Source organism: Sprattus sprattus (genome assembly GCF_963457725.1).
Source record: "Sprattus sprattus genome assembly, chromosome: 5".
NCBI classification, from domain to species: domain Eukaryota; kingdom Metazoa; phylum Chordata; class Actinopteri; order Clupeiformes; family Clupeidae; genus Sprattus; species Sprattus sprattus.
The window spans coordinates 44,588,118-44,605,225 of record NC_137924.1 but is presented as its reverse complement, the minus strand read 5'-3'; the positions used below and the strand labels follow the sequence as shown (position 1 = coordinate 44,605,225).

The 17,108-nt window shown below is 44.7% G+C and overlaps 1 protein-coding gene across 1 annotated transcript in view; it reads left to right on the top strand.

The window, feature by feature from the left end:
• The first annotated feature begins 619 nt into the window (after positions 1-619).
• Positions 620-17,108, top strand: part of ablim2 (actin binding LIM protein family, member 2) — a 59,157-nt gene continuing 42,668 nt past the window's right edge. The window contains exons 1-2 of the mRNA XM_080839863.1: positions 620-970; positions 9,271-9,441. Coding sequence (XP_080695989.1) covers positions 955-970; positions 9,271-9,441 — 187 coding nt within the window. The 5' untranslated portion in view covers positions 620-954. The remainder of the gene's footprint in view (positions 971-9,270; positions 9,442-17,108) is intronic.

The window sequence follows — 17,108 nt, the reverse complement described above, 5'->3', positions numbered from 1 at the left end:
TGGTCTGTTCAGGTAAGACCCCCTCCCAACCCCTCCCCTCCTGTGTGTGGCTCATTTGAATCACGCTAATTAAAAAAACTCTGGAAATGCCACTGTTCTTAACCTACATTACTACCCTGTGATCTACCCCTTACCATCCTCTGATATACTGTACTCTCCACACTCCCTGACTTTGAAGGCAGCTTCTTCACTTTGCTGCAGGCCAATTCATAATTTAGTTTATTTCCACGGAGAAAAGAAAAGTAGACAAGTGCTACTCCTACTAAGAGGCATCAGCGAAACATTAACTTTGCATTTCCTCCTCAACTGCACATATGGCTCGCATCATGAGGATGCGTTTCCGCGGTGGAAAGGCTGTGGCGAACAGACGGCATTTGTTACATAAAGAACGAAATCCATGTGTGGAACTCGGACAGTAGAATGCCCACTGAAGTGGAATTTGGGCAGTCACGGTCCTTCCTGTAGAGACAGAGATAGAGAGAAAGCGAGAGTGAGAGAGAGATATAAAGAGAGAGATGCTTCTAAAAACAATCCCATCAGAGTGCGCACGAGCGCGCACCTCGCGGCAGACGCCCCGTCAGAGATATGTCAGCGAGGCAGTGTGGGTCTGTTTGTGTCTTTTCTCCTCCTCGCTCTAGAAGATTCTATTAATAATATTCAGATTGCTGCAATAGCTTGACTGTAATTTAGTCACTCACGGGTGGCGTTCGGGAGTCATATGACTTTTCCCCTCCTCTCATTCCTGTGGTATCGCAGTGACAGAGGGAGCGTCTGTGGCTTCTTTCTCACACACCGTCACCTCAACCTCTCACACACGCGCACAGAGATACCGAGGCGACAGCTCACTGGAGAATGTTCCACATCGGACGTTGGATATTAAAGCCCTGAACACTTAACCATTTTGCGTTATCGGACTTAAACAGTTGAAAAGAACTTGACTCTAATAGAGGAGAGATGCCGGAGGAAAAAGGTAAATTGTTACATTTGTGTCTGTTTACGCCGTAACATTGGCTGACATTGCTGTGAGTTACCACAATCTGTACTTGACGTCTAACATCAGAACGTGCACTATCCTTGCACCTGTATTCACGTGTTAATTCGGAAATAGTTTATTTTATGATATATCAAATGCTCTGTTATAGTTAGATGTCATAGAAGTTGAACTGTAGCTACATTGGCTGTTATAATACAGATATTTTTTATATTGTCTGGAAATGTAAATGGCTAATTGAGAATTAAGCATATGTCACAGATTTCAGGCTGTAGTAGATTATTCTAGTTAACCCTTTATGTTTTATTGGAACATTTGAATGTTCTTGATTAGAACAAAAACAAACACACCCCACGCAGAACTATAATAATGTAATAACACACAGGGACAGAGGAACATGCCGCAACACGCCATGAGGTCTATGCAATATGGACACTTTGGACACTAGCCTATTATCGGTGTGTGTGGGTGTGTGTGTGTGTGTGTGTGCTGAATATGATGGCGAGGGAGGCTGTGGACTATGTTGGGTGTATGATTTTGCCAGTGATAATTAGTATTATGAGTGTGATGATTGTTTTACATATAATATTTTGCGCATCCTTTCATAGTTGTTGTGCCATTACCTCTAAAACCATTGTGCTTACCATGCCTTAAATTGTGTGTGAGACCACAAAGTGTCTTGGTAAGACGTGCCCATGCAAACTAAAATAACATGGGACATGAGCGATGGCATGTGTGACAGACATCTTATGTGCACTGGTATGTGCAAGCAAGTCTGTGTACCATTAGGGAGATACAGTTAATTTACTTTGCATTGTATTTGTTTTATTTCATACATACATATTTTACTTCATACCATCATTACTCCAGGTTGCCTCACTATCTTATTCCATTGCATTATGTGGGCAGTGATGATACTATTCCGTGCCGAGAGAAATTATTGAGTGACTATATGTCATACCCTATATGCCCCCCGACCCCCACAATCTTCAGGCCCCCTGCCTACCCCAAGGGCAGTGCATCTTGAGTATGATGTAATGTTTGGATTGGTCCCAGCAGGCACTGAGACAGTCACCCCTCATGCTGACAGGCAGAAGAATAAACAAACCCTGCCGTTAGTCGCTCATATGGACGAGGTGGAGCACACACAACTATATCAATGCATTTAGTTCAGGTATACTTATATTGTACATCTGTTTTATATTAATATTGTACATCTTTTTGAAGTCATGCAGCGCAGGATATTTTTACACTCTCATCCAATACAATATACATCACAATGCACCCCTTCACCTAGCAACCACATTTCTACTGTTGAGAAGTTCAAGGAAATATATATCACCCCAGTTACATACACCACATAATACAACTAAACATACTTTTACTGTACAGTACAAATTACAATAGACCTGTCTCAGGGTACCCAATTAAGCTGTTTACAGAAGAGATGGACTGCTCATAAGACACACAAAATGCAAAGTTACGTAAAGACACATTTAAAACAGAACACATTGAGCCCTAGCAGCCAGAAGTGTTTTCCCAAAGAAGGCTGTCAAGGCTATTGCAAGGGTGTAAATTGAACGAATAATACTCAAATGCTTGCAACACAAATTTCACATTCACACGCTAGATACCTCTGTCTTTCACACACACACACACACACACACACACACACACACACACACACACACACACACACACACACACACACACACACACACACACACACACATGCAAACACACACACACATCAAGACACGTAACACTTAAATGTTGATCCTTGGCCTCCTTGGCTGTGTTTTTATTTATTCATTCCTGTGGTTACATACTTGTTTGTTTGTTTATTTATTTATTTATTTATTGCTGCATCATCAAACCTCTGTCTGCAGGTCTTTGCCCCAACTTGCCTTCTCCCCACCTCTTTGTGCATTAGCTCCAGTGACTGAACGTCTGAGTGGTCTGAGTGGGTGCCCCAGACCTCACCCCCTCTCAGGTTGATGCGTATCCCAACCCGGATTCTCTAGCTCAGCTGGAATGGATTTGCTTTTGTATGGAATGTGTTCGAATGGACAAGCCGCGCTGCTTTCGTGTTTGGTAGTGTCATTCAGCATTCCTTTAAGCCCTGCTCAAGTCTTTGTATGGTTGGAGACGATCATCTGTGTGTGATGAGCTCCTGAACTCAGTTTCACCCTCTCTGTCCCCTCCTCATCATCCTCTCTTATTTAGGGTGTTAGTGGCGCATCTGTTTGAAGCGGTGATCTATCAGCAAATTTTCGTCAGTAACAGCAATGCCGCCCTCGCAACAAGACCCCCCATCTCGCATGTTCACTACCCTTGACCAGCTGGGCTATTAAACCCCATTAGCTTTTATGGCGTGTTTGCTTGTGCTTGATGCTTTCGGCAAACCATCAACAGCCATTTAGAAGACTGTCAAACACGCTCGGAGTGTGGGGAATCCACTATGTGACAACAAATACCCTCTTTTTTACCCTGCCGGGGAACGACACGAAAAAGAGTAAACAGTGTTCCCTTAAACGGCAGCTGGTTTGGGCACGCAGAACATTCAGAACCTCTCGACAAGGTGGCCCTGTGTGATCTCCATGGTGACGAGTGAAAATATGAATTTCATCTTTCTTGTTTTTTTTTCCTGTGGCAGATGCTTGTGTGTGATGGATGGAAATAGGCCACTGAGTAGACAAGTGGAGCTTTTGATAGTGGTGAATGTAAGAGGCTCTGAGACAGCATGCCTGCCTTCAGTCCCTTTCATGAACGTCTCACTCGGTATGTCACTCCCTGGTGTGTCTTATTAAGGCTTGACCCGCCTTTGAGTTATGTCCTCATTCTCCTGCAAGGTCAAGGAGCATAGTCCTTTCCCATGTGACCTCTGCAGGGTCATAAGGGGCTACTGAGGTCGGGCTGGGATCTGAAAATGGATCTGGGAACTTGCCACTGCAAATGAAACTGGAGAACAGGGGATGGGCAGAGGGAGAAACTTTATGTGGGAAAACTTTCGCTAGTCTATGAAATAAGATGTGCCTGTCAGCAGTTCACTGCTTTTGACCTTTCTGGTATATTTGATCAACTGATAGGTTTGGGCAAACAAACTCATTAACCTAATTTTGGTTAAGCAGTGTTAAAAAAAGATCTACGGGTGATCACTGGCATCTAAAAGATACTACTGTCTTCTGTGACTAATAAGTGTTGAATTCAGCTCCCTTCTCTGTGCTGAAGTAGTATCTACATCTATGTATACTTGTACTTTTGAAGCTATTTCAGCTGGTAGTAATCTACAAAGATATATACTCCTTTCTGGATGACACTGTTTTCAGTTTTGTCATCCATAACCTCATACTCTCTATCTTTATTATGGATGGTAGGTCACATGAGTATGTAATGTTTCACCATCAAAGGGAAATGTGGTTTATATGGCACCATTTAATTACCCTCATGGTCTCCACCATGCAGCCGTGCTCTTATTACATAACTTGGAATCGACTAGGTCAGGGGATGAAGAAACCAAAGGGGTGGGCCTGACTGTTTTCGAACCACCTGTCAGAAGCCACCGGGGCAGTAACCCGGGTAACCCGAGTGCTTTGGTCACAGAGAGGAGTAAGGCAGGTGGATGGCTGTGGCTGGAATGTTGCAGAGCATGATGGAATCCCCGCGGACTCACTGTGGGAGTTATTTATAGGCTGCAGTGGCACTCCGAGACGGCCACCTCCCTGAATCTACACCGACTCCTGCACACCTACTGCCAAATGTGTGTGTGTGTGCGGGCGCATGTGTGTATGCATTCGTATATAGTATACAGTACATGAGCTCCATGCAGTTGATTGTGCTGTGTGTAATCACACTCTGTCATTGGCTTAAACTGTCTTGTAGCCTACTGTCTTGTAATATCCAGATGGACCCATGGCAACAGGAAGGACATTTTTCTGCATAGGCGCATTACCTTTCCCTTGAGTGTGTGTGTGTGTGTGTGTGTGTGTGTGTGTGTGTGTGTGTATGTGTGTGTGTCCATGTGTGTGAGAGAGAGTGTAGACCAGCAGAATGTGCTTGTGCTCTGCGACATTTCAGATCCATCCCTCTGCTGCATACGCCAGATTGTTCCCTTATTGTGACCTTTGCATGGATGTGCTCACAGGGGTTTACTACAGGTATCAGAGGAATGGAGGAGGGCTGGGGGTGATTGATGGCAGGGACACCTGTGCCAGCCAGGGCAACAGGGCAACAGGGCAGGCGCCAGCAGCCCCGAGGCAGGGTAGGAGATATGAGCCTGTGGAGCCGATGCCAGGCATCCTAATACTACATTACAGGGCTTTGTATTTCACCGTCACTGACACAGAGAGAGAATGAGTGAGAGGCCCTTGTTTTTGTGTGTAGTGAGTTATGTAGTTGGAAATACTTGTGAAGATGCGGATGGCAAATGAGTGAGAGGCCCTTGTTTTTGTGTGTAGTGAGTTATGTAGTTGAAAATACTTGTGTGTAGATGCAGAGAGCAAAATCTGCTTTGGCACTCAGACCCTGCCATTGTTGTTGAAGTATAACAGTTGATGTTGTGTGTGTGTGAGTATAAATGTAACAGCCATTAGATATGCGTGTGTGTGAGTGTGTGTGTGTGTGTGTGTGTGTGTGTGTGTGTGTGTGTGTGTGTGTGTGTGTGTGTGTGTGTGTGTGTGTGTGTGTGTGTGTGTGTGTGTGTCAATAGAGAGTTACAGTGAGAGAAAAGAGAGTCATAAATAAGTAATCAAAAAGCAGTGGCATGACATTCCACATCCTTGTGGTTAGTGCTCAGTGTCACTGAAAGAGCCGCACTGGAGGCTTCACTTTGTGGTCCTGATGAGTGGAGCTGTCAGGAGGCCATGGGCGAATGAAAAACGTCTCTTTCTGCTCTGTCTCGGAGCACAGTCAGGGTTCTCGGTGGGGTGCCTCTGTATAATGTGCCACTTCCAAATTCTAGCGAATGTCAGCTCAGTTTTCACCAGGGAATGGTCCTGGAGCTTTCTGTTCAATAGAAGTTCGAGTCTCAACCAGTGAGATGAGGAAGTTGAATTAAGTGCTGACATCAAAAAGAAGCATTGTGTTAAGTGGAGTGTAATGCAAATCTCGTCTCTTTCAATTACATTTCTGGTCTACGTCCAATAACGAGTCCCATTGAGAGTCTGAAGGCCAAACTGAAGGCAGTTCGATTTGTAAGAAGGCGACGCCAAGCTACTGTTTGGAACCCTTCCCTCGGCGCGCCTTCTCTCAACAGGAATTCATTCATCCTTGCACGAGTGGCACAGGATCCTGGACAGGTGCACGGCAGCAATGCATGCTGGTCCTGGCTTGAGGGGTCAACCTCCTCACATGCCGCCTTCCTTGGATGCACCACCTTCAGGAAGACTGTGTCATGCTGGTTTAAATAAAGCCAAGCTGCTCCTATAAACCATCCCTTCCCACACACACACCACACCCACACACACACTCACAAAGGCACACACATACACACACCACACAGCCACTCACACACCCACACACACACACACACACACACACAGCCACCCACACACACTCACAAACGCACACACATACACACACCACACAGCCACCCACACACCCACACACACACACACACACTCACAAACGCACACACATACACACACCACTCAACCACTCACACACCCACACACACACACACACACTCACACCCACATACACACACACACACTCACAAACGCACACACACACACACAAACACACCACGCACACCCACCTGCTTTTTGTGAGTTGTCCGCAGCTTCCTCTCCCCCAAATTCCTGTCTTTATTGTTTCTGATTCCAACCAGCTAATGACTAGTAGCTATAGATGGGTCATGTAGCTAATGACTAGTAGCTATAGATGGGTCATGTAGCTAATGACTAGTAGCTATAGATGGGTCATGTAGCTAATGACTAGTAGCTATAGATGGGTCATGTAGCTAATGACTAGTAGCTATAGATGGGTCATGTAGCTAATGACTAGTAGCTATAGATGGGTCATGTAGCTAATGACTAGTAGCTATAGATGGGTCATGTAGCTAATGACTAGTAGCTATAGATGGGTCATGTAGCTAATGACTAGTAGCTATAGATGGGTCATGGAGCACAACAACAAACGAAAAAAAGTTGGCTCCCCTCGTGATTTGTGTACTTCTTCACAGCTGTCTTTTTGCATGATACTGAAAAACTCCCCGATCAAAATTCATCAATAGTCATCTAAAACCGGATTGGATGAACGGGAACGATCAAAAAGGATAAGTGGAATTTTTGATCAAGGCTTGTTTTAATAACACATGTGGGATCCAGAGAAAACAAACAACAGAGAAGAGAAGAAAGGAAACAAGAAAGGGTGAAGGGGGAACGGGGGGAAGTGGGCTGAGATGAGGAGTATCAAGTTATCAGGGACTTTCAGGAAGCTGGAAGTGCAGAGCAGAGTTGCTTTTGCGATCTTAACTGGGGTCAGAGGTGTGTGTGTTTTGGTTGGTCTTGCAGAACACGGAACGCGGCTCCCATCGTGAACCAGGAGCAGCAGAAACACAAACATCTATAAACATTCCAGCCCTTCCTTGCCTTCCATGGTGACTGTCTTCATTGGTTTGCAATGCCCTGCCAGAGTGTCTTCTACCTATGTCCTGGGCTCCATCTCAAATCATTGAATTTATTTCAAGACAGGCCGGTCTGTACTGTATGTTTGACTCTTAAATCCCTGTCTGAAAGCAATGTTCATGAGACTTGGGGATGGCTTAAGAAAACAAAAGAGCTCTAGTCCGGGTCAACTGCATTGTTGTTGTGTGTGGACCAGCCAGATGACAATGTGTGAGGCAAAATAAGGGGCAGTGGTTGAACTCAGAGATAATTTAAGACTTTTAAGTGTCTTTGAAGGGAGTGTGTGGGAGACTGGGTGTGGTTCGAGCTGCATTTCTGACTACATACTGTACATGCATGCTGTTTTAAAAAAGAAAGAAAAAAAAGCTTGAATGTCATCCATTGTGTGAGGATTGAATCTGTGGTTTAAACCAAACTGGGCTCTGTCCCCTCGTGACTTTGATCCGGTGCTGATGCTCACTCGCACAGGAAACCCCTTGATCTCATTTCCCGCCCAATAAAAGGAACTGAGTCAAAACGTCTAGCGGTGCTCTTTTCTCATGTCTGAAAGAGCCGGACCTGGCTCACACACAATGGAGCCCCACGCCATGAATGACTGCACAGGAGATGTCCCTTAACCGCCGCCCAAGACCTTCAAGAAGTCCCTGCTAGCCCCAACAGGCCCCCTCGTCTCTGAAAAGGCCCTTGGCTGGGCTCAAACAGGCACACAGTATAGTGCTACAACATTGATTCTGAGGCTTTTATCAAAGTGAAGTCCCTTTGTGGTGAACTGAATGCAGCAGGGTATATACCCCGGCAGTCGCTCTTGTCTTTGTCTGCCATCACACCCCTTTTCAAAACAAGCGTTTCCCCCAGGACACACAAAGGGCTTCTCTATAGCGTGGGTGACATTTGCTAATAAGAATGTGAGCTCATGATGTAATGAGACAGAAAATGGAGAGAGAGTAAGGTGCAGAAGGAGGGTTGTTTAAAAGGAGGTATCATACTGACAGAAAGTTAGAGCTGGAGGACGAGAGAGAGAAAAAGAGAAGGAAAGATGAAGATGAAGAAGAAGAAGGGGGAATGAATTGTGTCAGTTAACAGTTCAGTGGAATTTGTTAAAAGCCTTAGGGGTAATATTTAAAGCTCAGTGACTCCACAGACGTGTTTCTCTCACGTGTGTGTGTGTGTGTGTGTTGTGTGGGTGTGTATGTGTGTTTGTGTGTGTGCATCTGCACTTGAAACCACGTCTGACTGGGGGAAATACCTGCTGGAATAAGAATGCAGGCTCATGATGTAATAAGACGGAACATCGAGAGACAGTATTCCAAGAGAAATACCTGCTGTAATAGATGTTCATTGCAATAAGGCCACATGCAGGGGCTCTCTGTCCTCTGTGTGTGTGGGATGGCAGCGGTTATAGCAGCTTGGTGTATGCTTCACTGGTGTCCTCAGTGTGCATGATACATCTGTGTGCTTGGATATCTGTCTCAGGTTCAGTGGCAGGGTGTGAACTCATTGTATCTATGAAGTTTCAGTGCTGATTCGACCAGAGCTTCTCATTCTCCCCCTGTGTCTTTTCCACTCGCTCTGAGATACACACTTATATATTTTCTTTCTCTCTCCTCCATTCATTCTCTCTCTGTCTCCCTCTCTCTCTCTCTCTGTCTCCAGCGTTCCACCAGCAGGCCGTGCACAGTCCACTGGACCAGCAGAAGTCTGCGGGGAGCTCTGGAGGAGGGGGGGGCTCCTCCATCCCATGCCAGACCTGCGGGAAGCCCTGCAAGGGGGAGGTGCTGCGCGTGCAGAACAGACACTTCCACATCAAATGCTTCATCTGCAAAGGTAAATAAAATAAAAACTTATGAACAACCTCACGCAAACACAAACACAAACACAAACAACACTAACGCCGTTTCCAAGACGATGAAAAGAGAACTACTTGTGTGTTTAGATGTATTTCTGCCAGTATGCCCAGAATGCCAAGTGCTGTGAGTTACAGGTTTAGAGGTCTAAGGCTTAGGGGGTTGTTTCAGATTTAAAAGCCAAATGCATTATACTGTCTGAGTAAGGCAGCAAATAGCCTAAGAGCTCACACTAGCACACTCAGCAAACTAAGAACAACTACTGGCCATGCAACACTACCTGTTCCACACACAAACACAAAGCTTGTTCATTGTTTAAAAATATGTGTTGTATTACTACTCATCATGAACCACTAGCAAGTATGTTATGCTAAAAACAGTAGCTTACACTAAACTCTTATACAATATATACTTTACACACAAATCCCCTAGTGTGATAGTTAGAAATATTTAAACATATTCATCCAGTTCCTCCTCCAATAGTAAAAGTAGATGCAGGTTCATATTACTCTACATCTCACTTTCCTTGGAATATAAAAGCTTGGTGAGGAAAACATACTCCATTTATACACACACACAGTAACCATGTGTTACATACTGGTGCTGTGACATAGATGTACATACCTTGACATTTGACTTATTTTAGGTACTTTTTAAACAGTAATGGTATTTTGTCAGTGTATTAATTGGAAGGATAATACTTAAAAGTGATAGTGATAGAAAGTAATCCTTGGTGTGATAATGTGGTGCGAAGATTGAATCCAGACAAAAACGGATCCAATTTTTTCTGCTTTGCTGATGATGCAGAACCTAGATCTTAGTTTTAGTGCAGGCATTTGTAACCCTTTTGAAAAAAGCAGGGGTTAAATTCTCTCACCTCTAAATTAAACTCTGGATGGAACAGAGATTAGCCACTCTGGAGTCTGATGAGAGGACTGACCATCCAAACATCACTGTCTGACTTCAGCTAGATATTTGAATGCAACTGAAGTAAAAAAAAAAAAAAAACAGAGATTTAATAAAAAAAGTAAAAATAGCAACTCCCACAGGTGGCAGACTGATCACAGAAGAGCGACCTATGGGGCCTGTGATATGAGTGATGACTCAGGCCCAGGTTCTGAACTCATCTGTCATCTGTGTGGTGTTCCTCAGGATATCCCCTATGGGTCTGGAGAGGTGTTAAACAGTGGGGACCCTCTTCAGCGAGCGAGATAGCTGCTCCTCTCGCATTTTTCACAAAGCGACCTGCTGAGTGTTCAGGTGCCCTCAGGACCCTGACCCCTTGGAGATTGGGTCAGTCGTGAACTCACCTCAAACAAACAGATTAGTTTCACGCAGATGTGTGGAAACAAAACAGTCGTTGGCCAGCAGGATTTCAGTGTCCTGTTTCCGCCTCCCCCTGGATGGAATATTTCCATGTGTGAGGGCCCTGATTTCAATGACCAGCGATGAGCAAAGCAACCAGCAATGTGCATGAACTTAACACTCTAAGGTCCAAGGCCTTTTAGACTTTTCTAAGTTGTCTGACATGCCTTGTTGTTTTTGTACATTTTGCTTAACTAAAAACATTGATGCACAAATGGAATATATGATTCTATTCTAGAAGCAATAATATTAGAAAAGGGTTCAATGTTTCCGTGGTTGTTCTTTTTATGTCTCTAAGACGAAAACTGCTATCGTATGGCTTGTGGGAGCATTGGGCTGGCCTTCACATATTTGCACTTAGGATGTTGCTCATGGTATTGTATTAGCAAAATGATTTTGCCACATTATTAAATTAGCTATAGTTCATGTGCAACTTGGGCCCTGAGTGTGTAAAGTGTGTGTATGGCTGTTTATGTGTGTGTGTGTGTGTGTGTGTGTGTGTGTGTGTGTGTGCGTGTGTGTGTGTGTGTGTGTGTGTGTGTGTGCGTGTGTGTGTGTGCGTGTGTGTGTGTGTGTGTGTGTGTGTCTGTGTCTGTGTCTGTGGGTGGGTGGGTGGGTGCATGTGTCTATGGAATGAATGATAGATAGAGAAAGATAGAGAGACAGAGAGAAGCAAACACTGAGAGATTGTGTGGTTGGGTATGCTTGTAATAGAGAGAGAGCGAGAGAGAGAGAGAAAGGGAAAGAAAGAGAGAGTTTGTGTGAGTATATGTGCAGTATGTGTGTGTGAGTGTGTGTTTGTGTATGAGTGCATGTTCCCCTGCCTGAACCCCCACCCCACCCAGCCCACCAGTTGCTCTCACATGTGAGTGTCAGCATGGTTTTGTTGTGAACACAACCCCGCGGTTGCCGGGTGACGGTGAGGTCGGTGCAAAGTCGGAGCGCTTCCTGGAGTGTTAGCGCGTTTATTCTTACATCAGTGAGCAAACGCTGGCCCCCTCCATCTGACCCCACCCTTGGTGCCCGGCGGGCTACACTCTCTGGCCATTCCTGTCTTTCACTGCCATAGGACGAGCCAACAGACGCTCCTCAAATGAGAGATTTGAAAAAAGAAAATGGCATGACCGCATTCCCAGCAGACTACTCTTTCCCTGGGGTAGACACGTTACTCCCTCCTTCAAGCCTGCTGCGTGCCGATTTAAGGGGTGCTTTATAAAGAATACAAAAAAGTTTAGCTCAAGGGATCTCGCTTTAAGTCTGAAAAGTACTCAATTACGGGCAATTACATCCAGCTTTGATAAAGCAGCGGGCTCTGCATCAGTCGGAGTATGTGTATGTTTGTTATGGCAGCAGTCACGTTGGGAGAGTGAGTCATTATACCTCTTCAAACGAATGCTTTCACTGGGATTTTTATTGTAGCAGGTAAATTGCTCTTTAGAGAGGAAGGGAGGGCGAGCTCCTCTATTCAGTTCTGCGCCACAAAAGGCCCTCTGTTATGTTCAAGTCTATGTTCATGTACTGTAAGTGTGTTTAATTGAGAGGTGTAAGTTAAATGGAACATGTCGATAATAAAGGTGAGGCACGTGATTCTAATTCAATACACTTTTTTGTCAAATTCAGCTAATTGTTCCTCATGATCCTCCAGCTGCACATTCAGTGTGTGTGCTCAGTGTTCAGACACAGTCCTGACTAAATGGGAAACAAACATAGTGACTTAGGCAGAGCCATAAGCAGTTCCAGCCAATCAACATGTTGTTTCAGGAACACTGAAGAGAGGGGTGTAATTTAATCGGCTGTTGGTTATCAAATATCAAAAATATTTGATGTATGTTTGTTTGACTTGAATGAAGAGAGAGAGGTATTAATATCCCAGAATGCACGTGGAGAGTGAGGAGCGCAGCTGGGACCTACCACTTTTTATCTCGTCCCCCCTCTCCACATATGGTCTTTCCTTGTCCATTTTCTTTTGACGGGAAGTACCTTGTCTCTCTCTTCACTAGCCATTTGTTCTAGGATTCCATTGCAGGAATGCAGAAATCAGATTAGGTAAAATTTTCTGATTTATTACTGCCAGATTCTGACATGACACACACACATACACACACACACATACACACACACACACACACACACACACACACACGCAAACACACACACACACACACACACTGTCATGCGACCGGATGGAGAAAGTGGGAAGGCACCCAGATGAATGAAGGCGATCGCCCTGGCTCCTGCCCCAGAGAGGGACATCCCCCATACCTCTTCCAACGAAATCTCCAGATGACCTGGAAGTGAATCAAAAGGCCCTGCGAACCCCTCACGCTTAGCACCAATTAGAGCCGTCCAGCGAGCTGGGTGGCGTGCCAGAGGGGGGCTTTGGGTGCCAGAGGGGGGCAAAGGGTGCCAGCGCGCAGTGTGAAGGGTAGCACATGGGAAGTCATTAGCGGAACACTAGCCAGCGCTGTAATTAGCTGTTACTAGGCAGCGGTTGAATTTAATATGTCCGCCTCCAGAAGGCCGACTTGTGAGTGTGAAAGTGTTTGTCAGACCTGCTTTTTTGTCCCATCACAGATTTAAATATCTGAGGTTAAGATGGAATCTAGATATCCTGGATTTTTGAAGTGTGTTGAATGTTTGTTGATGTTGGCACATCTAACCCAAACAATGCCAGATCAGCTTCAGAAAACAAAAGGGACAGCCCTGTCTGCGGACTCAAGGTTTCTAGGAAAGTTAAAGCAGCAATAAGGAGTTCTGTTCCAAAACTAGCAAGCTAACTACCTAAAAGACATGCAAAAACCTTTGCAGGCTATTTCAGCCCGGTATACAGAACTACAAAGGGCATATCCTGGATGGCTAGTGGGAAAGTCACAGGTGTTTACCTGTCCTTTACTTGAATATATGCTATCAAAATGTATTTGAGGATGGTACCAGAACTAGTTGCCTTTGAAACCATACCTCAAAAAGTGTCAAATTGTTGCATAGTGTTTCTTTAAAGCGGGTAGAAATAAACCCAAGGATTGTAGGATGGGCCTCTGCTCTCAGACCCTGAATGTTGTCTACCTTCCTTTAACAGCTTCAGCAGTTGCCCACCTCCCTTTAACAGCTTCAGCAGTTGGCTTTATAGCCATGAAGGCAAACCAACTGAAACCCCATAATGTTTGAAGAGGCTCATTCTATACTTACACACCTCAGATCATGTTTTACATGTATGTTTCTGTCATGGTGACAAGTCAGATGTTGTACTTTAAACTATTTTTATTTACTTTCCATAAATCTGACCACCATGCCTAAGCCTTCTGTCTGGGGTGCCCTTTGAGCAAGTGGAACAGGTTTGTACTTGTCCTGTGGACTCATGCACTTGTCTGAATCTTTAAAATGATGTAATAGATGATAAAACTAAACAGAGAGAAACACAGTCACCAACCATTCAGGACAGCATCTGGGTATCCCATTATCCGGTTTGGCACACTGTGTCTTTTTTTTTTACAGCATTCTTACTGCAGTGTCTTGAAAGGAAAGTGTGTTTTTACAGGATGTGCTTTTTGACCCCTGACGTCCTGTCACGCCCTCTCTTACGAGTCACTAGTCATTCTTTCGCATCTAAAAAATGCCAGAGATTTCATTTCATTTCTTTTGTTGTTCTTTTTCGATATTCATGTACTTCAGTGCAGAAGGCCTCAACTGAACGAGAGTCAACTCCTTTCCTCTTTTTTGCCTCACCTCTCTTCTCCTCCTTCTTCTTCTTTTCTTCTTCTTCTTCTTCTTCTTCTTCTACTGTTGTTGTTCTGATGGACGGCCTTACAATGACAACATCGCTGCGCTATTTCTCACTGCGGGGATTTGCAGCAGCCCAGAGTGGCCGCACCCTGGCCTCCCTGCACGGGAACTCACACACACACACACACACACACACACACACACACACACACACACACACACACACACACACACACAGGCTCGATCCCCTCACATGAGCTCTCACACTCTCATAAACGGACCCAAGCAGTCTATCTATAGTTTATTTGTTCTGTCACGTCCCTGTTTATTTCTTTGAAATTGAGAGAGAACAGGGTAGCGGAGAGGTGGATTTTGTGTCTTTAAAGACATGCTTTAAATACAACACGACTGTCAGAATGCTGATCGGGTAGTGTCACATGGGAAAGGATCTGTGTGTGTGTGTGAGTGAGTGTGTGTGTGTGTGTGTGTGTGTGTGTGTGTGTGTGTGAGAGTGTGTGAGAGTGTGTGAGTGTGTGTGTGTGAGTGTGTGAGTGTATCCTCAGCAACTGTGCCTATGACTGTGCCTATGTTTACACAAGCTACTTTGGATGCTGTATGATGAGGTCGAAAATATGTCCTGTTCTTTTTGCGCAGGGTAAATATGCAGGGTGATAGGTATCAAGCAAGACTGGCAAGACTGTGTGTTTGTGGTTATGTGTGTGTGTGTGTGTGTGTGTGTGTGTGTGTGTGTGTGTGTGTGTGTGTGTGTAAATGGGGCCTGTTTTTGAGGGGAAGGTGTCTCAAGAGCTGTGGGCCTGGGGTTATTCTGTCATTGTGTCATGCGCAGGCTAGCGCAGCACTAAATGTACACACATACACACTCACACACACACACACTCTCACTTTATCTCTATCCACCTTGTCCAGTAATCCTCTGCCCTTCCTGAAAGTGAGGTAAATGGAGAGGGGTGGCAATGGTCCCGCTCCATTTGGACCATAATGTATTAGTGGTAAACATCAGACAAGCCAACACGGACACACACACACACACACACACACACACACACACACACACACTGAAAATCACCCTCATACACTCTCTGGTTGCTCTGAAAGGCACACATGCTACAGAATGACATATGCTCGCTCAGACTCACACACTCACACACTCACACACACACAAACACACACACACACACACACACACAGGAAGCCATGTGCAGACGTACAGGCACTCAGCATTCCAGAAAATAAAGTAGATCCCTGTTTGTGAACCCTCTCTTCTCCAAATGGCTTTCCAAAATACATCCTATGATGTAATATGATATGTATATCTAAATGAGACTGATCTATTACTTCCCTACCTTTAAATACTACTGGTGACAGCAGCAAGGACAGCCTTAGCAAGCATAAGGATGTTACACAACAGCATTACTAAAGCCTGATACATTTCCCTTTTGGGTGTTAAGAGACTGTTCCCAGAAGTTATTTTCTTTACTCTGTGTAGTATGAGCATTCTCTATCCCGATTGGTCAGTGCTGTGACTTGTCAGTGTGTGCCTGGCTCACTTTCTGTCACACCAGCAGACAGGCACATTTATGCAGGCCATGCATTTTATTTGATAAAGTTTAAAATGCAGTTCTATGTGGATGTGTATGCGTACATGCATATTCAACCATACAAACATGCATAGGGACCACCACACACACACACACACACACACACACACACACACACACACACACAACACACACACACACACACGCAAATGGCCAGGTCATTAGGGCATTGTAGGGACCTAATATTCTTAATTATGGTTTGTCCGAGCAGATGTTTCGGTTGTTCATGTCTTGTGTGGCTTTCTCAGTCACTGCAGAATTAAATTAGTCAGAATGGAGCTAAATCACATGCAAATTGAATTTGATGTCATGAAGATTTAATATGCTATGATTTCAGAGCAATGGAGTGGACACGCCCATGCACACACACACATACGTACACACGCCACAAACACAAAGACAACGTCTTCATATCTCTGCTCACATGCACACTCATGAACTCTCTCACATACACACTCACATATAGCACACACAAACACTCACACACACACACACACACACACACACATACATCTTAAGCTTGTTCTGCACAGGAATGGCATTTTTTGTTATCCTGCCTTCTCCTATTGACCTTCAGTAGGGTGCAGGCAGCTTTAGCCCCCCCCCCCCATACAAATCAGGTCTACCACAGCAAAGAGATAAAGATTGATTGAACATTCAGTTAAATTGTGTGTTCCGTGTTTTTTTTCTTATGGAAATGGACATTCTGATACCAGGATAATGGTCAGAAAAGACTCTAGGGATTCCAGATGATCTCTGGGAAATGCTCTCATATCCTCTCACTCTCATTTTTATACACACACACACACACACACACACACACACACACTCAGACCAATAATTCATGAGGTCTCTCTATCTCTCAGTTTTTCTCTCCTCTCTAATCAAAATGATATTGAAACAACAGATCCAAGAATGCAGGAATACACAGTATCATTGTGGA